At 49.2% G+C, this 18095-nt stretch overlaps 1 protein-coding gene across 6 annotated transcripts in view; it reads right to left on the bottom strand.

Annotated features, from left to right (window-relative positions):
* Positions 1–2117: 2117 nt before the first annotated feature.
* Positions 2118–18095, bottom strand: part of OGDH (oxoglutarate dehydrogenase) — a 587498-nt gene continuing 571520 nt past the window's right edge. For all 6 annotated transcript variants that reach the window (XM_085636081.1, XM_085636083.1, XM_085636078.1 and 3 more), the window contains one exon: positions 2118–4671. In XM_085636081.1, the coding sequence (XP_085492207.1) occupies positions 4551–4671 (121 nt within the window). In that variant the 3' untranslated portion in view covers positions 2118–4550. The remainder of the gene's footprint in view (positions 4672–18095) is intronic.

Raw genomic sequence — 18095 nt, forward strand, 5'->3', positions numbered from 1 at the left:
GAGGGGTGACTGATCTATCTCGGGGCAGTGGGTTGTAGGCATGGCTCTTTACTTTGTTCTGCACCAAAACACGCAGCCTGCAAAGGCAGTGTGTGTGTAAAGGTACAGGGCCTCTAAGGGTGGCACAATAAGTGCTGCAGCACTTGGAGGTCTTCCCGGGTCACAGTGCCCTGGGTACCTGTGGTACCATTTACCAGGGGCTGAACTGTGGCCAGAGATGCCAATTGGGTTCGTTTTGGGGACAGAACACAGGCCCTGGGAACCTGACTGGCAGGGACCCAGGGCACACCAAGAAAAAGAGCATCAGTAGTCTGGCAAAAAGTGGGGGGTTACTGCAACAGAAACCCACTTTCCTACACTCGCCCATACTACCGCAAAAGAGACCATTAGTATTATCTACTTTAGCCTCTGGGGATCCACTGGACTCTGTGCACACTATACCTTACTTTGTTATAGTATATACAGAGCCAGCTTCCTACAATAGGCAGAAGTATCATTATGCTGACAGTCTAGAGGCCCTGTAGGCGTTGCCCTGTGGGAAACTGGAGTATGGTGACCCTTGCAGGCAGTCTGAAAGAGGCAAGGGTGGAGAAGGTGTGGGAGGCGGCGGTGGGATTGTGTGTGGGAGCAGGAAGTAGTCAAAAGCTAGCTTCCTCTTGTGAGGGATAGGGTCTGTTGGTGGAGGAACCCTGATAGAAATTCTCCGCAAGCATCTAGTTCTTGCTGAAGCTGCTTGAGTAAGAGTTCCTTAACATCCACTTTCGAAGAATTTGTGGGAGGCGGTCATATTCCCTTCTGCCCCCAGGAATAATGCTTCTTTGGCGCCGAATGAGGCTTAAATGTCAATGGTTGTTTGGGCATCGAATGCAGTTCAAGGGCTTCAGAGCACGTGACCTCTGTGTCGAAAGGGCGGGGGCAGACCCAGATGGTTTCAGAAAAGATGAGGGCTTCAGTGTCAGAATCAGTGTGTTCAGCCCCCAAAGGTGCTAGACCCAAATGTTGCTTGACATCACAGAGTATCCTGCATCCAATGCTCTTTCACTATTAAGCTATGACAAGTTAGTAATGAGTTATGAGGAAGGAGGCCAACAGAATCCAACGAACATGTGAGGAACACCCCTTGGTGTACACATGGTGCACATCCCAAAGCGATGGTGGGAAACAATCTAACACTGAGTTGGTGCCCATGCACCATACACTTTGATGAGGAGGAGTCACACTGCATCTTGCAACTCTAGAACCTTCTTTAATAAAAATGCAACTTGCAAATGTTCCAGCCCAACACTAGACGGCAGGAGTATGTTAAGCATATGCATCTACATAAAATGAAGCACCAACTGATATTTTATTACAGTGCCACACTAAATTGGAAGTTGTAACACCCCCAAGCACCCTAACCTGACATTCCTCAAGTGTTCACCATCACTACACCGAGACCCAGTCAAATGCATAGAGGGAAAGGACTTTGGTTTCAAATTGGAGGACACCAGTATTGTAACTCTAGGACACCAGTAGAAATTGTGTAAACCAGTAAACACTGAGTGGTGTGTACAACAAATATATTGCATACCACTATGCTACTGGCAGTGATAAGTTCCCCTCAAGACAACCAGACTGTGTCAAACCTTATGAATCACATCCAATTCTTGTCACACAGGATATACTTAACCAGACACACTCTCACCCAAACTTGAGTACGCCTGGAATTGCTCCAGTTAGAGCACTACGATGCCGTACAATTGCACACTAAACATATGGAGAACAAAATAACGTGACAGTTTCATGCATCTGTGGCTGAAATTGTATCGTACCACCTAGTGTCAGGGCAGTGACATTATTACAAAAAAATGTTACCAATACTCCCCGATGGCAAGGAAGGTAGTCACATCTGCAGGATGCAAAATCCTTCAGAAAGAAATACGTTTGAAAGTTGCATCATATTTTACAGGAAAGTGCTTCAATACCTATAAGTGCTTTAATATCTATAACCAAAGAAAGCTTTGTCACATGCCCAAATCAGCCTGATAAAGTTATAAAGAGCCCACCGTATTGGAGAAGATGCAGTTGAGAAAAAACCAGTTAGCTACAGGCACATCAGTAAGAATAAAAGACACATCCAGAAGGATAATTTCTTTATTGGTGAAGCACAAGAATAACTGAAATTTATTTTCTTTTTTTTTTAACCAAAATAAATAAAATTATTTATGTTACTGTGTCAGTGGCACTCAATTGATAAAATGCATCCAGATGGTTTCTTTATCTCATAAAAAGGTGCAGCAAAGGGAGCCCCTGACTCGAAGTCACCTGCCGTTCCCATTCCCACTAAACCCGTGAAAAGTTTGTCTGCATTTGGCACCGGGGAAAATTCTAAACTCATTAACTCATTTCAGTGCGTGAAAATAGGCTTATAGTGTTGATTATTATTTTCTTTTAAATGGGGCACATCAGCCAAGTGTATAAAAAATAAAATAGCTCATGATCAGGAAGTGGATGAAAAAAAGTCATGCTTGTTCTCTCCGGGAAAGTGCTTTAATAAATTGCCTTCACCGCTAAGGAGTCACTGCTTGTTCTAGCTCAGGGCACCCTCCGTTTCAGAGTATAGTAAACTTTGCACCAACACAAACATGATGATGCAAATAACGAGATATATATTAAATGCTGTCAATCCAGACAACTTGTGCACCTTATTTTTGTACATTTAACAGCAGCAATCTGTCACAGAGCGTGACCACTTGATGGTCGGGTGAAGGGGGCTTTTTATTCACATATGTACATTTTTACATTTGTTTTTTGTTGGTTGGGCAGCTGCTGAGATCAAGGTGAGAGGCACTAGGGAGAGAACAATTATTTCAAAAGATGCAAACAGAGGCATGCACAACAACTGAGACCATGCACTCGAATCAGACCTTGGAAAGCACTAGATGGAGGGACAAGATGTTTAAGTCGGATGGTGAGGGCGTGAGGATGGCAGAAAGTGGAGAAATATGCAAATGGAAGGATTAGTATTAAAAGTTGGCTTGCAAACCAAAAAGGCCAACCAGAAAACAGTAAAAACATTGTATTTTCTCGGTATACCCAAGAAAATAGATGTTTCCGACTGCTACCTGCTGTCAGAAAGAAAGGGCTGTAGCCTTGGAGCCAATGAGTCTGCTCACTGGAAAGTGTAGTGCGGTGCCCTAGAGATGCAACCAATGTGGACTGTTCAATGCTAGCTCAAGACTTCTATTACTGTGTCTCTCAGGAACCCACTACGGCAAAGGTTCATGATAAATTTGTAAAAATGTTTAAAATAAGGACTTTGAAGCATTAAAAAAGTCGGAAAGGAGCTATCCGCTAGTATGTACTTACTGCCACCCAATGAGGGCAGGAGTGCATCCTTAACTCCCAACGATGCAGCAGCTCTCAGTCATTCCTCGTGAGGTGTGTTTAAACTAAAAACAATCTCCTGCTATATATATTTAAAAAAGAGTGCATTAAGTGTTTGCAAACCTTGACACCTATGTCAGTAAAAGAAATCCCCCTGAACTCCCAGTTGATGGCATCAATGGCAAGTGTGCTCAAAATCCACAGATCACAAGGCTGCACCGAATGGCCCTTGAATACTATCCCTGTATCACAGGAGGTACATGGTCTGGGAACCCTTTCTTTGTCACAGAAGAGACAGTCATCCTGTGAAATCTGTCCCTGTTGTCCAAGAAACGGCACACACGGATTCCTGGCACCAGCATAGACAACACCATGAACCATATGTCCCTGTTGTCATCTATGAAGTAACAAGGGGGGTTCCGAAGACCGCGTGATTGATTCAAGTGCTGAGAAGTGGTTGAAAATTCGAGTACTGGAAAGTACGCCTTTTTGCGGGACAGGTGCAGTCTGGTCCTGATGTCTGAAGCTGTACATACCATCTCCTGGGCAAAATTAAGTAAAAGGAGAAGGCGTGGGAGGTTAAGGATTCTTTGTCATTATTGGTTTGTACCAAGCATATAAAGTTTTCTTGCTTTGCTTCCTGCTACTTTTGGAATGATAACTTGATATGCCCGCAAACGCTTTTCTACACCTAATATAAATGTTAAGATCTCCGAGTGAAGGTCAGCCCTTAATGCAAACAGGAAGCACAGGCATCAGTCTCCAAGGAACACTAACGTCTTAGCATAGCTTGGGCTGCCATTTCTCTGTGCAAAACAAAAAACCTGATGCAATAGCAGCAGAAACAATTTTGAATCACAAAATTACAGAGATTCTCTTTGGAACAAAGAGGAACAGAGCTCAGCACCTTTTTGATGCAAGTTTGAAGTGAAATCAATTTTCAGAAAATGAGTGTGTGGGGATTCCAATAGGTTGCAATGAGGAATTTAAAAGGTAAAGTATTTCCAAGGCGAAAGGACATCTGCTTTCTGCACCAAAACGTCAGGGAAAGGGTTTGGCCACGAGCAGTGACCCATTCTAAACCCTCCTCCAACCCCCAACATTTCCTCAAGCAGGTTTATTTTACGTTAGAAAGTCTACAGTGGAGGACGGACTAAGAGGAGTCCAAGTAGGGCTGCAGTGGTTTAAGATAAGCCCTTGAAGGAGTTCAGGTTAAAGGCAGTATCCAACAAGCGCTTCAGTTCAGTCAGGTGGTTCTTCTTGTTCCCAGTGGCTGGTGCTGCGGCTGGGTCGCGGCCGGCATACCTGGAAAAAGACAAAAATAAGTTATCAGTGAAAAGCTTTCACAACAACTTAATGGTGCTGACGTCGTTCATACAGACGGAAACAAGTATTTTGGTAACGAGGATCCTTAAAAGGAGAAGTGTAACCTAATATTGTGTGAAGGGCCGACAAATACAAAACCCCAGAACCCTCCAATCATGGAGAAAATGGCAGGAACCTGAACAACAAGTTGCCTTCAACAATAATCTTTCTGGTAGAAAACAGCTAACGGCAGATTTCTCACTTTTTGAATGCTCATCAGAATTTATCCGGAAACTTTTAAGAAGTACCCGTGCCTGCCGATAGGTGGTGCCATGTGGATCCGTGCCAATATCATTCCGCTCCGGAAGTGACGCACGGGCCCTATATAGAGGTCACCTATGCACACTGACATCAGTTGCTTTCAGAACAGTCCACACATGCGGAATCTAAACTTCAGAGTGTGCAGATCTCTAATTGGGAAATTTTAAAATAAAAGTTCAGTTCACACAATGGGGAGAACGAGTGAGAAATCTGTGGTTAGACAGAGTTTCTACCAGATAAAGTGTTATCAAAAATAAGTAACTTGTTATTCTGATAGACTCCTAACCGCAGATACCTCACTTTTTGACTAGATACTAAAGCAGTACCTCATAAGTAGGGGGTGTGTAAACTGGCGGAATCCAAAAAGTGCTGAAGAAACGAATGCACAAAGTGCGCTTCTCAATGTATCGGATTGTCCAGACAGTAGTTCTTCAAGAACATATGGAGGGAAACCCACATCGCTGTCTGGTAAATGTCCAGGACAAACCACACATGCCAAAGCAGGTGCTAGCAGCCTTGGCTCTGGTGGAGTACACCTGTAAGACCCCTGGGGGCTTCTTTTTGGCTAATGCTCAGCAGATCTTTATGCAGAGTGAGATCCAACAAGAGATGATACCCTTCTGCATGCCCTTGCCTTTCTTTGCTCCAGTGAATCCGATAAAGAGTTGACCGAACGTGGTGTTCTCGAATACAATCAATAAACTAACTATGGACCCTTTGTGGATCTAATGGATGGGCTCTCTCCTCCTCCTTAAGGGGTGAGTCGGAGCAAAGAATGCCAGAAGGGTGATGTTTTGCCCGACATGAAATGGAGCCACTACCTTTGGAAGGCAGGAGGCTCGAGTCCGCTGAACCAGTTCTTTGGCTAGAAGGTGGTGTAAGGTGAGTTGACGGAGACAGCTTGTAGCTCACTCACCAGCCTTGGCAATGTTATGGCTATAAGAAATGCTATTTTTGAGGGTGAACAGCCGAAGAAAACAGCTGTGGAGTGGTTTTAAAGGAGCACGCATGAGGAATGTAATAAAGTTCAAATCCCATAGGGGCATAATAAACAGGAAAGGGGAAAAACATGTACTGTAAACCCATAAGAAAACGCTCAATTAAATGTGATTTAAACAAAGGGTGCTGGTCTGGCAACTACAAAAAGACAGACAAAAGATACCCTTTAAAAGTGCCCAATGTACGTCCTTGCTGGGCTAGGGACAGCACTAATACCACCACTTAGGACAGCTAAGCATGAAGTCGGTCATCTGCTTGATAGCACACCAAGTCACAAACTTGTCCCAGCGGCAGGCATATACATATTTGGCTGAGGGACACCTGGCAGCCAAGATGATGTCTACAACTACAGGAGGATGATCAAAAGCGCTTACCTGCTGCTGCTCTTTCTCCAAGCAGAGATGGAGCATGTGCAAGTTTTGATGCAGGACCCTGCCCTGCTGCTACAACAGTATATCCTCCCGAAGTTGCTGCCCGATCAGAAAAAAGATGCTGATGTTCAGGATTTCAGGAGACCAAACTCTCCAATCCGGGGCCACAAGAACTGGCAGTTCGGGCTTGACTGTTCCCATAAGAAGCAGGGTCAAGACTGATTTGCATATGGCTGGGAACAAACTGGAATGGTATTGTGAGCAAAAACAAATGATTGACTTAGGCCCAGATCTCTGTACTGGGGGCGCACGCTTGTTCAGGTTCAGCTTTCTGTCCATCAATTGGTCTTTTTGCATTTGTCAACCCGAGTGGGATGGTTATGCCCAGATGTGGGTCCCAAGCTCTCCATGCCACTGGACTCAAGCTAGCCTGGCAGATGAGGGGCGATACCCCAAAACCAGTCCCAGGATGCTTATTTCCAGTCCAGGGAGGACCTGGCCTGGCAGTTCTGTTCCCATGGGGAACAGGGTCAAGACCGATTTATATATGGCTGGGAAAACTGGAATGTCATGGGGAGCAAAAAAATAATGGATTTAGGCCCAGATCTCTGTACTGGGGGTGAATGTTTGACATCGTTCAGCATTTCATCCATCAATTGTTTTTTGCAGATTTTCCATGATTCACTCAGATGCCTTGGGAGTACTCAAAAGATTAGGGATCTGCAAGTAAGAAGTCTCTATCATAACTAGCGTTCATAACATCGTACAGACTCAGCCTGATTCAGACCTCGGATGTTCTCTGTGCAACAAGAGCATTCTGGGCGTTTTCCATTTTTTGGGTAACCAGCCAGGGCTAGGTTTTTAGTCAATTTTATATGGAATTGCAAGCTACTCCCCCCCCCCCCCCAATTTGTGTTATTTTCGGTTATTGACTAGTATGGTATGGTGGCATCCTTAACCAGACACTCAGCTTAGATGGCTCCTCTTTGTTGTAAATTCACATGCTCTGCATACTTCCGCCATCTACTGTTGGGTTGGGATTTGTGAAAGTTGTTTTTCTTCAAAGAAGTCTGTTGAGTCACGAGACAGGCTCTTCCTCTTGGTAAAAGTGCGCATGGGCATCAGCTCCATTGTTAGATAGTTTTCCCACAGGCGGGTGAGAAAGGAGTGAAGTAAATATCAGTAAAGAGATGTCCATGCAAATGAAATTGTGTATAGGTACTGCAACGGGCGCAGGTGTCCGGAGAGGAGGATGGGCGCATGGAATCTACAGCACTACATGGCCACAAACAGATGCTTACAGGGTAACATAATCCTTTCGATGGCATGTGTGGATGTAGATACACATGCTCTGCATAGACTGTAAAGCAGTCCCTCTCCAAAAGCAGTGTCTAGCCTCTGGATGTTGTAGTTGTTTGAAAGAGTACGTAGCACTGCCTGCCCTACTTTGGCTAGTTGGCATGGTAAAACATTGACACAATAATGCTTAGTGAAAGTGTGTGGTGTAGACCATGTAGCTGCTTTACAAATATCAGCTACTGGGATTTGTCCTCAGAAGACCATTGTAAGCCCCTATTTTATGGGTACAGTGTGCCCTAGGTGTTGCAGACAAAGATCATTTAGCTTTGGCGTAGCATGTCTGAATGCATTCAATTATCCATTTAGAAATGCCAGTTTTAGATGTGTTTTCTTGTGTGAGGGGGTGAAAAAGCAACAAAGTTGTTTGATATACTAAAGTCTTTAGTTCGGTCAATACAATACATTAGAGCTCTTTTGACATCTAGCGTTTGAAGAGCTCTTTCTGTAACTTAATCTGGTTGTGGAAAGAAAACTTGTATATCAACTGATTGAGTTGGAAAGCTGAAACCACTTTTGAAAGGAATGTTGGGTTGATTCTAAGGACTACCCTATCTTTGTGTAGTTGGGAGAAAGGTTCTTCCAAGGTTAATGCCTGGAGGTCAGTGACACATCTAAGTGAGATAACAGCTAGTAAAAAAGCAATCTTCCAACATAAGAACTGTAGGAAACAGTTGTGCAATGGTTCGAATGGTGGACCGATAAACCGGTAAGCACAATATTGAGATTCCATGCTGGTGCAGGTGGAACTCTAGATGGAATCACCCTTTTAAGGCATTCCATGAACAGTGAGAGGACTTCTTGTTTTAACAGGGTGAGATGTTCTGGTGACATTGTACGCTGTCTCGGAAGGATTGTTGGTGGAGTACTGGTAAGTTCCAGGCAATAACCATGTTGGATAATTTGTATTACCCACTGGTCTGAGGTGATTGAGTCCCAGATAGGTGGGAGCTGTGAGAGACATCCCCCGATAGGAGTAGAAGGATGGGGGGGGGGGTTAATGGAGAGAAGTCACTGTTTATTGGCAGGGGAAGTGCGGGTGGAGTTACCTCTGCCTTTTCCCTTGTTATTTCCTTTGTAACCTCCTCGAAAATATCCTCTGGAGGAGTTAGATTGGTTGTTCCCTTTGTAAGAGGAGGAGTGATTTTCTGACGAAAGTGTTTGAGCCACCCCTGTAAAAGGAGCGATGAAAGGAACCCCTGGTAGGAGTTAATTGTAGGGCTCCCATGGATTTTGCAGTTTCATTGTCTTTCTTTATTTTTTCTAATGAAGTATCTACTGATGGCCTGAAAATATGCTCTTTATCAAAGGGCTGATTAAGTATGGCAGATTGTACCTCCTGCTTGAATCCAGAGATGCAAAGCCAAGCATGTCTCCGCAACAGTATGCTAGTGTTAATAGCACAAGAAGCGGTGTCCGCTGCATTTAGGGCGCATTTTATGGAAGTGTTGGTGATGAGCTTCCCTTCTTGAATTAGGTCGTTAGTTTTATACTCCTCTGGTAAATGTTGCGTGAGTTTTTCCAACTCATCATAGTGTGCCCTGTCGTAGCGTGCCAACAGAGCCTGAGCATTGGCAATACGCCAATAATTGGTGGCTTGTGAAGCTACTCTCTTGCCAGAGGCATCAATAAGTTTGGACTCCTTATCAGGAGGAGGGGCATCGCCTGTAGTTTGAGAGTTAGCTCTCTTGCGGGCGTTAGACACAACAAGAGAGTCTAATGGTAACGGACCTTTTATGTATACAGGGTCTGTAGGAGCGGGCGTGTATTTTTTATCCACCCTAGGTGTCAGTATTCTGGCTCTAACTGGGTCTTTGAATACCTCGTCGGTATGTTTTAACATGCCCTTCAGCATGGGTAAAGTGTTAGCAGACCTCTGTGAGTGTGTGAATGTTTCTACAAGGAAATTCTCTTCTAGAGGTTCTGTATGTAGTTCCACCCCGTGATATTGGGCAGCCCTGTTGATAAGTTGTGTAAAGCCAATGTTGTCATCAGGTGGGGAAGGTCTGGAGGTGGGATACAGGTCAGGGTCATTATGTTGATCTGGATCCTTACCAATCACAGGGATCAGTGTCATGCGGCATATCTGGATCTTGAGGGATACGAGGATCGTCATCCCCAAAATAGTCATCCTGTGAGTCAGGTGACATTGAAGGTGGTGAATTTGATTTTGTAATGTTGGGAACAAGAAGAGGAGATGAAGGTATATGAGGGGGAGAAGGGTTATTTATTTTTCTTTATTTATAAAGTTTTATATAGCGCAAACAAGCTCCCGAAGGATATCAGAGCGCTTTACAGAAGGATGGAAGGAAGATAATAAATGCAATATCGACATCAAAAGTAAGAATAAACAACAAGAATAATCGAACAAGTTACTTACCTTCGGTAACGATGTATCTGTAAGAAACATTAGTTAGATTCCTCACCTTAGAATATTCCCAGGCGTCAGACTGGATCCGGAAGATTTTTCGTCAGCAATACCCCTTGCGCGTCGCTAGGCGTCGTCTGCGGCTCCGCGTCCATCGTCGGCGTCGTCGTGCGGCGGAATGACGGAGTACTTAGACGCCGCCCTCGCGCGCTGACGTCAGTTCTTGTACATAGCTTTCCGCGCCGGGAACGCAGAGCCATGCAAGAGACCGACACTGGTGCCAAAAAATCTAGGGCCCTGAAAAGGATAGCCTTAACCCTAGATGTCAGTTCGCAGAACGGGGAGGATGGGTGGGTCGGTGAGGAATCTAACTAACTAACTAACTAATGTTTCTTACAGATACATCTTTACCGAAGGTAAGTAACTTGTTCATCTGAAAGAAACACGTTAGTTAGATTCCTCACCTTAGAATAGATACCCAAGCAATACCAACCCCGGTGGTGGGTCTGCGAACCAAGATCACACCAGAAAGTCCTGGAGGACAGAACGGGCAAAGAAGCCATCCCTCCGGACTTGGCTGTCTAGGCAATAGTGCCTGGCAAACGTGTGCAGCGAAGCCCACGTCACCGCCTGACAGATGTCCTGCAAAGGGACTCCCCGTCCCAAAGTAGTAGTAGCCGCTGTGGCCCGAGTAGAATGGGCTCATAGCCAAGGAATAACAAGATTTTTATACACAAAACGACCCGCCGGGAGATGGTCCGTTTGTGCACAGCTTTTCCCTTCTTTGCACCCACGTAGCCAACGAAAAGCTGGTCGTCCACTCGGAACTGTTTTGTGCGGTCCAAATAAAAGGAGAGCGCACGTTTTGGGGTCCAGATGGTGGAGCCGCTCTTCCTCTTTGGAAGGATGCGGAGGCGGAAAGAAGGTGGGCAAGGTGACAGATTGCCCAAGATGAAAGGGGGTCACCACTTTCGGTAGAAAGGAAGGACGAGGCCGAATGACAACCTTGTCCGGATGAACAGATAGAAAAGGAGGCTTGGACGATAGAGCCTGGAGCTCACTCACCCGTCTAGCCGAGGTGATGGCTACCAGGAAAGCAGTCTTAAGAGTTAGAAGACGAAGAGGACAATTGTGAAGAGGCTCAAAGGAAGCGCACATCAGGAATGTTAAGACAAGATTCAAGTCCCACTGAGGCATTACGAAAGGGACAGGAGGGAACGTGTGAGTAATGCCTTTAAGAAAGCGTGACACTACAGGGGACTTGAAAAGAGAGGGCTGATCAGGAAGCCGTAAGAAGGCAGAGAGGGCAGCAAGATAACCTTTCAAGGTGCCCAGGGAAGAGCCCTGCCGGGCCAAAGAAAGAAGAAAGAGGAGAACCTCAGAAAGAGGGGCGGAAAGGGGATCCACAGCCTTTGCTGTGCACCATGCCACAAATATGTTCCACCGGCAGGCGTATACCGTCTTTGTGGAGGGACGCCTGGCTGCCAGAATGATATCACAGACTTCAGGAGGCAAGTCAAATGGCATCAACTGCCGCCGCTCAATCTCCACGCATGGAGGTGGAGGCTGGACAGGTTCGGGTGGAGGACCGTCCCCTGCTGCTGCGACAGAAGATCCTCCCGAAGGGGCAGACGTATCGGAGGATCGGTCAACATACTGAGTAGCTCGGGATACCAGTACCTTCGTGCTCAATCCGGAGCCACCAAGATGACTTGGGCCCGGTCGCGCCTGATCTTCTTCAGCACTCTGGGCAGAAGTGGTATAGGCGGAAAGGCGTACAACAGACCGCAACTCCACTCGCAACGAAAAGCGTCGCCGAGCGAGTGCCGCCTTGGAAATTCCAACGCGCAGAACTGCTGACATTGCGCGTTCTCGTCGGTGGCGAATAGATCTAACCAAGGCTCTCCCCACTGCTGAAAGAGCCCTTGCGCCATCTCGGAGTTCAGACGCCATTCGTGATCCATCATGCACCGGCGGCTGAGTTCGTCTGCTCTGGCGTTCAGAGAGCCCGCCAGATGTTGAACCACCAGGGTGATGCCCTGGTGTTCCAGCCATGTCCAGAGGCGCAGTGCCTCCTGACAAAGGGTCCACGACCCCACCCCGCCCTGCTTGTTGCAATACCACATGGCGGTGCTGTTGTCCGTGAGCACCTGCACGACACTTCCCCGGACAGAGGGAAGGAAGGCTTTCAGTGCAAGTCGGATCGCTCTCAGCTACAACAAGTTGATGTGGAGGCGAGACTCCGCCGGAGACCAGAGGCCTCTGATCTCCGCCTCTCCCATACGGCCACCCCATCCCAGGAGGGACGCATCCGTCACTACGACATGCTCCGGTAGGGGTAGGGAGAGGCTCTTGCCCGTGACCCAATCGCGGTCCGTGAGCCACCACTGCAACTGCTGTGCAGTGCCCTCCGAGATCAAGACATGGTCGGACAGGTTGCCGTGATGCTGGGCCCACTGAAACTTCAGGTCCCACTGCAGAGCCCGCATGCGCCGCCTGGCGTGATGCACTAGTAGGATGCAGGAGGCCATCAGCCCCAGAAGCCGCAACACTAGCCTGACCGAAACCCAGGATAGAGGCCGAAAGATGGGAATCAGGGCCTGTATATCCCGGACCCGCTGTTCCGGCGGATGAACCCGGAACTGCGCCGATTCGAGAACCGCTCCGATGAAGAGGAGCTTCTGAGAGGGGCTCAGGTGTGACTTCGGCACGTTGATGGAAAACCCCAGCAAATGCAGGAGAAATGCCGTAGTCTGGAGGTGGGAGACGACTGCCTGGGGCGAGCCCGCCTTCAACAACCAGTCGTCGAGATAGGGGAAGACTGGAACCCCTGATCTGCGCAGATGAGCTGCGACCACCGCCATCACTTTCGGGAACACCCGAGGGGCACTGGTGAGGCCGAAGGGGAGCACGGTGAACTGAAAGTGCTCCTGACCCACCGTGAACCGCAGGTAACGCCGGTGGGCCGGCAGGAAGGGGATGTGGAAATATGCGTCCTGCAAGTCCAACGCTACCATCCAGTCTCCAGGGTCGAGGGCAGCCAGAACCTTAGCCAAAGTTAACATTTTGAACTGTTCCTTCCGGAGGAAGGCATTGACGTTCCGGAGGTCCAAGTTCGGGCGTAGGCCCCCTTTGCCCTTCTTGGGAACCAGAAAGTAGTGGGAACAACAACCACGACTTACTTCTGGGCTCGGAACGCGCTCAACAGCCCCCTTGGCCAAGAGGGCCGTAACTTCCTCGTGGAGAAGATCCAAATGATCCCCGGAGATACGGTGGTGCTGCGGTGGCATGGCTGGAGGGGTCGTCTCGAAGGGGAGGGAGTAGCCCCTTCGGACGATTTGCAGCACCCACCTGTCCGACGTGATGGAACGCCAGTGGAGCAGGTGATGGCGAACTCTGCCGCCCACTGGCGTGGAATGGGCCTGAAAGCTCGGACTAGGAAGGCTTTGAGGCGGATGCTGCCGGGTGGATGTGGACTGACCGCGTCGTCCTCCAGTACCGCCTCGGCGGAAACCACGTCCGCGACCACGTGCAGGCTGGTTCTGCGGCCGGTGGCTAGGCGGACGTGAAGAGGTGCCCCTTCCTTGGCCACGAAAGGAGCGAAAAGCGGAAGTTTGTGGCCGCGGGGCCGAGAGGCCCAAGGACGTGGCCGTAGCCCGGGATTCCTTGAAGCGAGCCAGCACACTGTCCGCTTTCTCACCAAAAAGGCGAGCGCCATCAAAAGGCATGTCCATGAGGGTGGTCTGGACATCCTCTGAAAAAGCAGTGGACCGCAGCCAGGCGGGACGTCGAAGCGCCACCGTGGTAGAAATCGCACTACCCAGCGAGTCCGTAGTGTCTAGTCCACATCGGATTGCATGGCGCGCTGCATCTCTCCCATCGGCCAGGGCCGAGGAAAGCCGCGCCCGGGCCTCCTCCGGGCACAGTGGCAGCACGTCCTCCACCGCATCCCACAGAGAGTGGGAATAACGGTCCAAGAGACAGGCGGTGTTCAAAGACCGCAGGCCCAAACTGAGCGAGGAGAACAGCTTCTTACCAAACTGTTCCAGTCTCTTGGAATCCCGGTCCGGAGGAGCGGACGGGAAGGAGGATTGGGAGGTAGAGGCCTGGATAACCAGACTCTCGGGGGTGGGGTGTTGGGACAGAAAACTGGAGTCGCCCGGAGCAGGGCGGTGGCGCCTGGCAACGTTCCTATCCACAGGAGGGACTGTGGAGGGCTTGGACCAGGTGCCCTGCAGAACGTCAGTGAGGGCCTCATTGAATGGCAGCAGAGGCTCAGTGGAGCATGCGGCAGACTGAAGCACCTCAGTGAGGATGTTAGTCCTCACAGCCACGGCAGGCAGCTCAAGCCCAAGGGCTTCGGCCGCCTTGCGCAGCACCACAGAAAAAGATGCACCCTCCTCCGAAGCCACAGTCGGAGGAGAGATGAATCCAGTGTCCGGTGAGGTATCCAAACCACTGGCCTCCCCCAGTTCATCTGCCCAGTCCTGTGCAAGTTGGCCCTGAAAGGCCAAAGGGTCGTCAGACCCCTCCCATTCGCCCCTGTCATCCGATTCCTGGTAAACAGGAGGAATGATCTGAGCCGGTCGATAGACAATATGTGTCTCTATCGGCGTCGGATGCGGCGTCGGGCGGCGCCGCATCGGCGTCGGGACCGGACAGGGGCTGAACCGGGGATCGACGTCGACCGGAGCCGGCGTCGGGGGTGGTATCTGTGTCGGCGCCGGAGGCGTAACGAGGTCGACCGGCGTCGACGGGGGCCCAGGCTCGGGCCCCTCGGGGACCTGCGGCGCAGAGGCCGGAGCCGCCGGCACGCAAGGTCGCCCAGTCGAGTCCGCGGGGCCCGAAGGCACGCCAGCGGGGCCAGGCTCCTCATGGCCGAGAGGAAGGCACTGACTTCCGCCGGCGTCGCTTCAGTCCCAGGGACCGTCGGGTATGGGGACTTGTGCGGCTCCTGCGGAGCCGCGGGGGTGGAACCACCCGGACCCTCGGCCGAGTCGGGCGACCTGCGAGGGGAGTCCGAAGAGCTTTGTCGCCTCTTGGACTTCTTGGAGTGCCTCGACTTACCCAAAGACTTCGAGCCAGACGAGTGACGATGTTGAGTGCGGCTCCGCGACCGATCGTTGGACCTCCTCCTGGACCGGGATCGAGAGCGGCGCGGAGCAGAGTGGCGAAGCTCAAGAAGCTTGCGGGACCGCTCCCGCCTGGCTTTCGAGGTCAGGGCCATACAATCGGAGCACGACGCCGCGTCGTGGTCGAGGCCCAAGCAGTACAGTCACCGGCGGTGATGATCGGTCACCGACATCAGTCGGTGACAGTCGTCGCAGGCCTTGAAACCAGGCATCCTATCGGCACCAGAGTCGAGAAGTGACCAAAAAGAGTCGAAAAAGTTAGTCAAAAAGTGACTAAAGGGGTAGCTCTCCCGGATCGGCGATTACTGGCGCGGAAAAAAAGAAGAACTGACGTCAGCGCGCGAGTGCGGCGTCTAAGTACTCCGACGACGTCATTCGACGACAGACGCGGAGCCGCAGACGACGCCTAGCGACGCGCAAGGGGTATTGCCGACGAAACATCTTCCGGATCCAGTCTGACGCCTGGGGATATTCTAAGGTAAGGAATCGAACTAACGTGTTTCTTTCAGATACATAATTACAAGACAGATGGGTCAAAGGAGAGTAATACAATAAAGAGGTACTTAGCGGGCTACGAGGGGCGGCCACTAGGAGGTAAAGAAGAGCTGTATCCACTGATGGTCCAATGGTTGAAGATCAATGACTTCGAGCAGATGAACCTAGCCCAATTAAGGTAAGAATTTGTTCATTAGGAATCTTTTGGCTTCCAGTTTGAAAGCAATCGTTGAGGAGATTCTGCGTACTTCCGGTGGAAGAGAGTTCCATATTTTTGGGGCAGCGCCAGGCAAGGCACGGTGGCAAGTTCTTTTTGCTAAAGATGTATGGTTTCAAGAGGCAAGTGTTAGCGCTTCTTGAGGCTCTCCCGCCACAGGATAGTTCAAGCTTTTGCGCTAAGTACCTGGGAGTTTTGAAATGGGGGGCTTTGTGCGCCAGAACGGCAATCTTTAACTGAATTTGAGCTTCGTAGGGCAACCATTTAAGAGATTTTAGGACTGGGGATATATGCGTTTGGTACCTATAACCAGTCTAGCCGCCACGTTCAGTGATGCCCTTAGTGGAGCCAGGGTGTATTTGGGAAGGCCACATGCGTAGCGCTGCCATAGTCAAGCCTCGGTAAAACAAGCGCTTGGACCACCTGCTTAAAATCAGTTTGTGGAAGGAATGGTTTGATATTTCTACGTGTCCGATATGATTCTTCATGTTGAGGTGCTTGTCCAGGTTGATTCCGAGAGATTTGGCTGAGTCCATAATGAGGGGGGTGCGGTTGAAAGCAGTGAGGGGATTCAACCAAAGGTCTAGCTTGGGGATGTGGCTCGGAGGAGGGATGAGGCGGAATTCAGATTTGGAGGTGTTGAGCAGGAGATGGTTCTCAGTTAACCAATTTTGAGTAGACGTTAGGGTAGTGTTCAGTGAAATGATGTTATCCGGGGTGGAGATTTTCAAATAAAGTTGTGTATGGAAGAGAATGTTTGTGGAATTTAGTGAATTAGCTAATGGTTCCAAGAAAAGGTTGAAGAGTATAGGAGATAGGGCGGACCCTTGGGGGACCCCCATGAGTACTGGAGTGTGCTGGGAGTGACGGTAGTTTGCCTTGACTGTGTTCTGTGGGGGAGGAAGGACGAGAACCATTGTAACACCGGACCGGAGAAACCCATCCTGTTCTTCAGAATGGATAGGAGGTTGTCATGATTGACCGTGTCGAATGCGCAGGAAAGGTCAAGGAGGATTAGGAGGCAAGATTTGTTTTGGTCAAGCATTTTTAAAATGTCATCCATAACGTGAGTGAGAGCCGTTTCAGTACTGTGTCGCTTCCGAAAGCCAGATTGATGCTGGTCTAGGAGTTGGAAATTCTTTATGTGTGCACAAAGCTGGGATTGTACGCATTTTTCTAGGAGTTTGGCTAAGGTGGGGATGTTGGAGATAGGGTGGAAGTTATTGAGGTTAGCTCTAACTGTGTTAGGGTTTTTTAGTATAGGTGATACCTGAGCTGCTTTTAGGCAGTCTGGGATCGTGCCTTGTGACAGTGAGGAATTTACAATCCTTGTCCAGGTGGGGATGAGGACATTCTTGATTTCTTTGAAGATGGCTGTGGGCAGCGTGTCGTTGAAGTGGTTAGATGGGTTGATATTCTGGAGAATCTTGTTGATGTCTTTCACTGAATGGGGTAAAGGAGCCCCATGATGCATTGTTCTTGGTGTTCAGGCTGATAGGATTGCGTTTAAGAGGTCAAGGGGTGATGGGGACCCAGAGGATGGCAGTAGCGCCTTCTTGGAGGCGAGCTCAATGGTGAGGAGTCTTGATTTCTCAGTGAAGAAAGCAGTCTGGATGACGTTCACTCTCATGAGGTTGTCTTTATTGATGACTAAGATTGTGAGGGGGGGTGCTCTGTTCTGGTTAGAGTGGATGGTTTGTATTTGTCCCGGAGGGATCGTGTTGGTGTTTGACCTAGGAGAGTAAGAGTTGTGAAGGTCATTGAGATCACTGGATGCCAGGTAGGTCTTAAATCTTCTGGGCCCATGTGAGTGGCCCAGGGTTAGTGCCCATATCTCCTTTTCTTCAGAGGTATAGGGTCATCTTGTGGGAGGTGTAACTTCTGTCTTTTAGGAAGAGTAGACCGAAGGTGTCCAGTTTTCGGATCAATACTAAGTCTTTTTTAGGTCTCGCCTGAGCCAGCGCATGCGCTGCTCGGAGAGATATTTAGTATACAGGTTTTCAAAGTGCTGCCACAGCCGGCCTAGCGCTTGCGTGCACGCGCGCAGGCGCCATCTACCTCCCTTCCAGTGCGATCACTGCTGCGTGCGCACCACTCGCGTGATTACCACAGAGCGCATCCGATCACTTTCGCTTTCACAGCAAACAAAAGCACATCTTCTAAAT

The sequence above is a fragment of the Triturus cristatus genome, chromosome 11 (genome assembly GCF_964204655.1).
Source record: "Triturus cristatus chromosome 11, aTriCri1.1, whole genome shotgun sequence".
Taxonomy (NCBI): domain Eukaryota; kingdom Metazoa; phylum Chordata; class Amphibia; order Caudata; family Salamandridae; genus Triturus; species Triturus cristatus.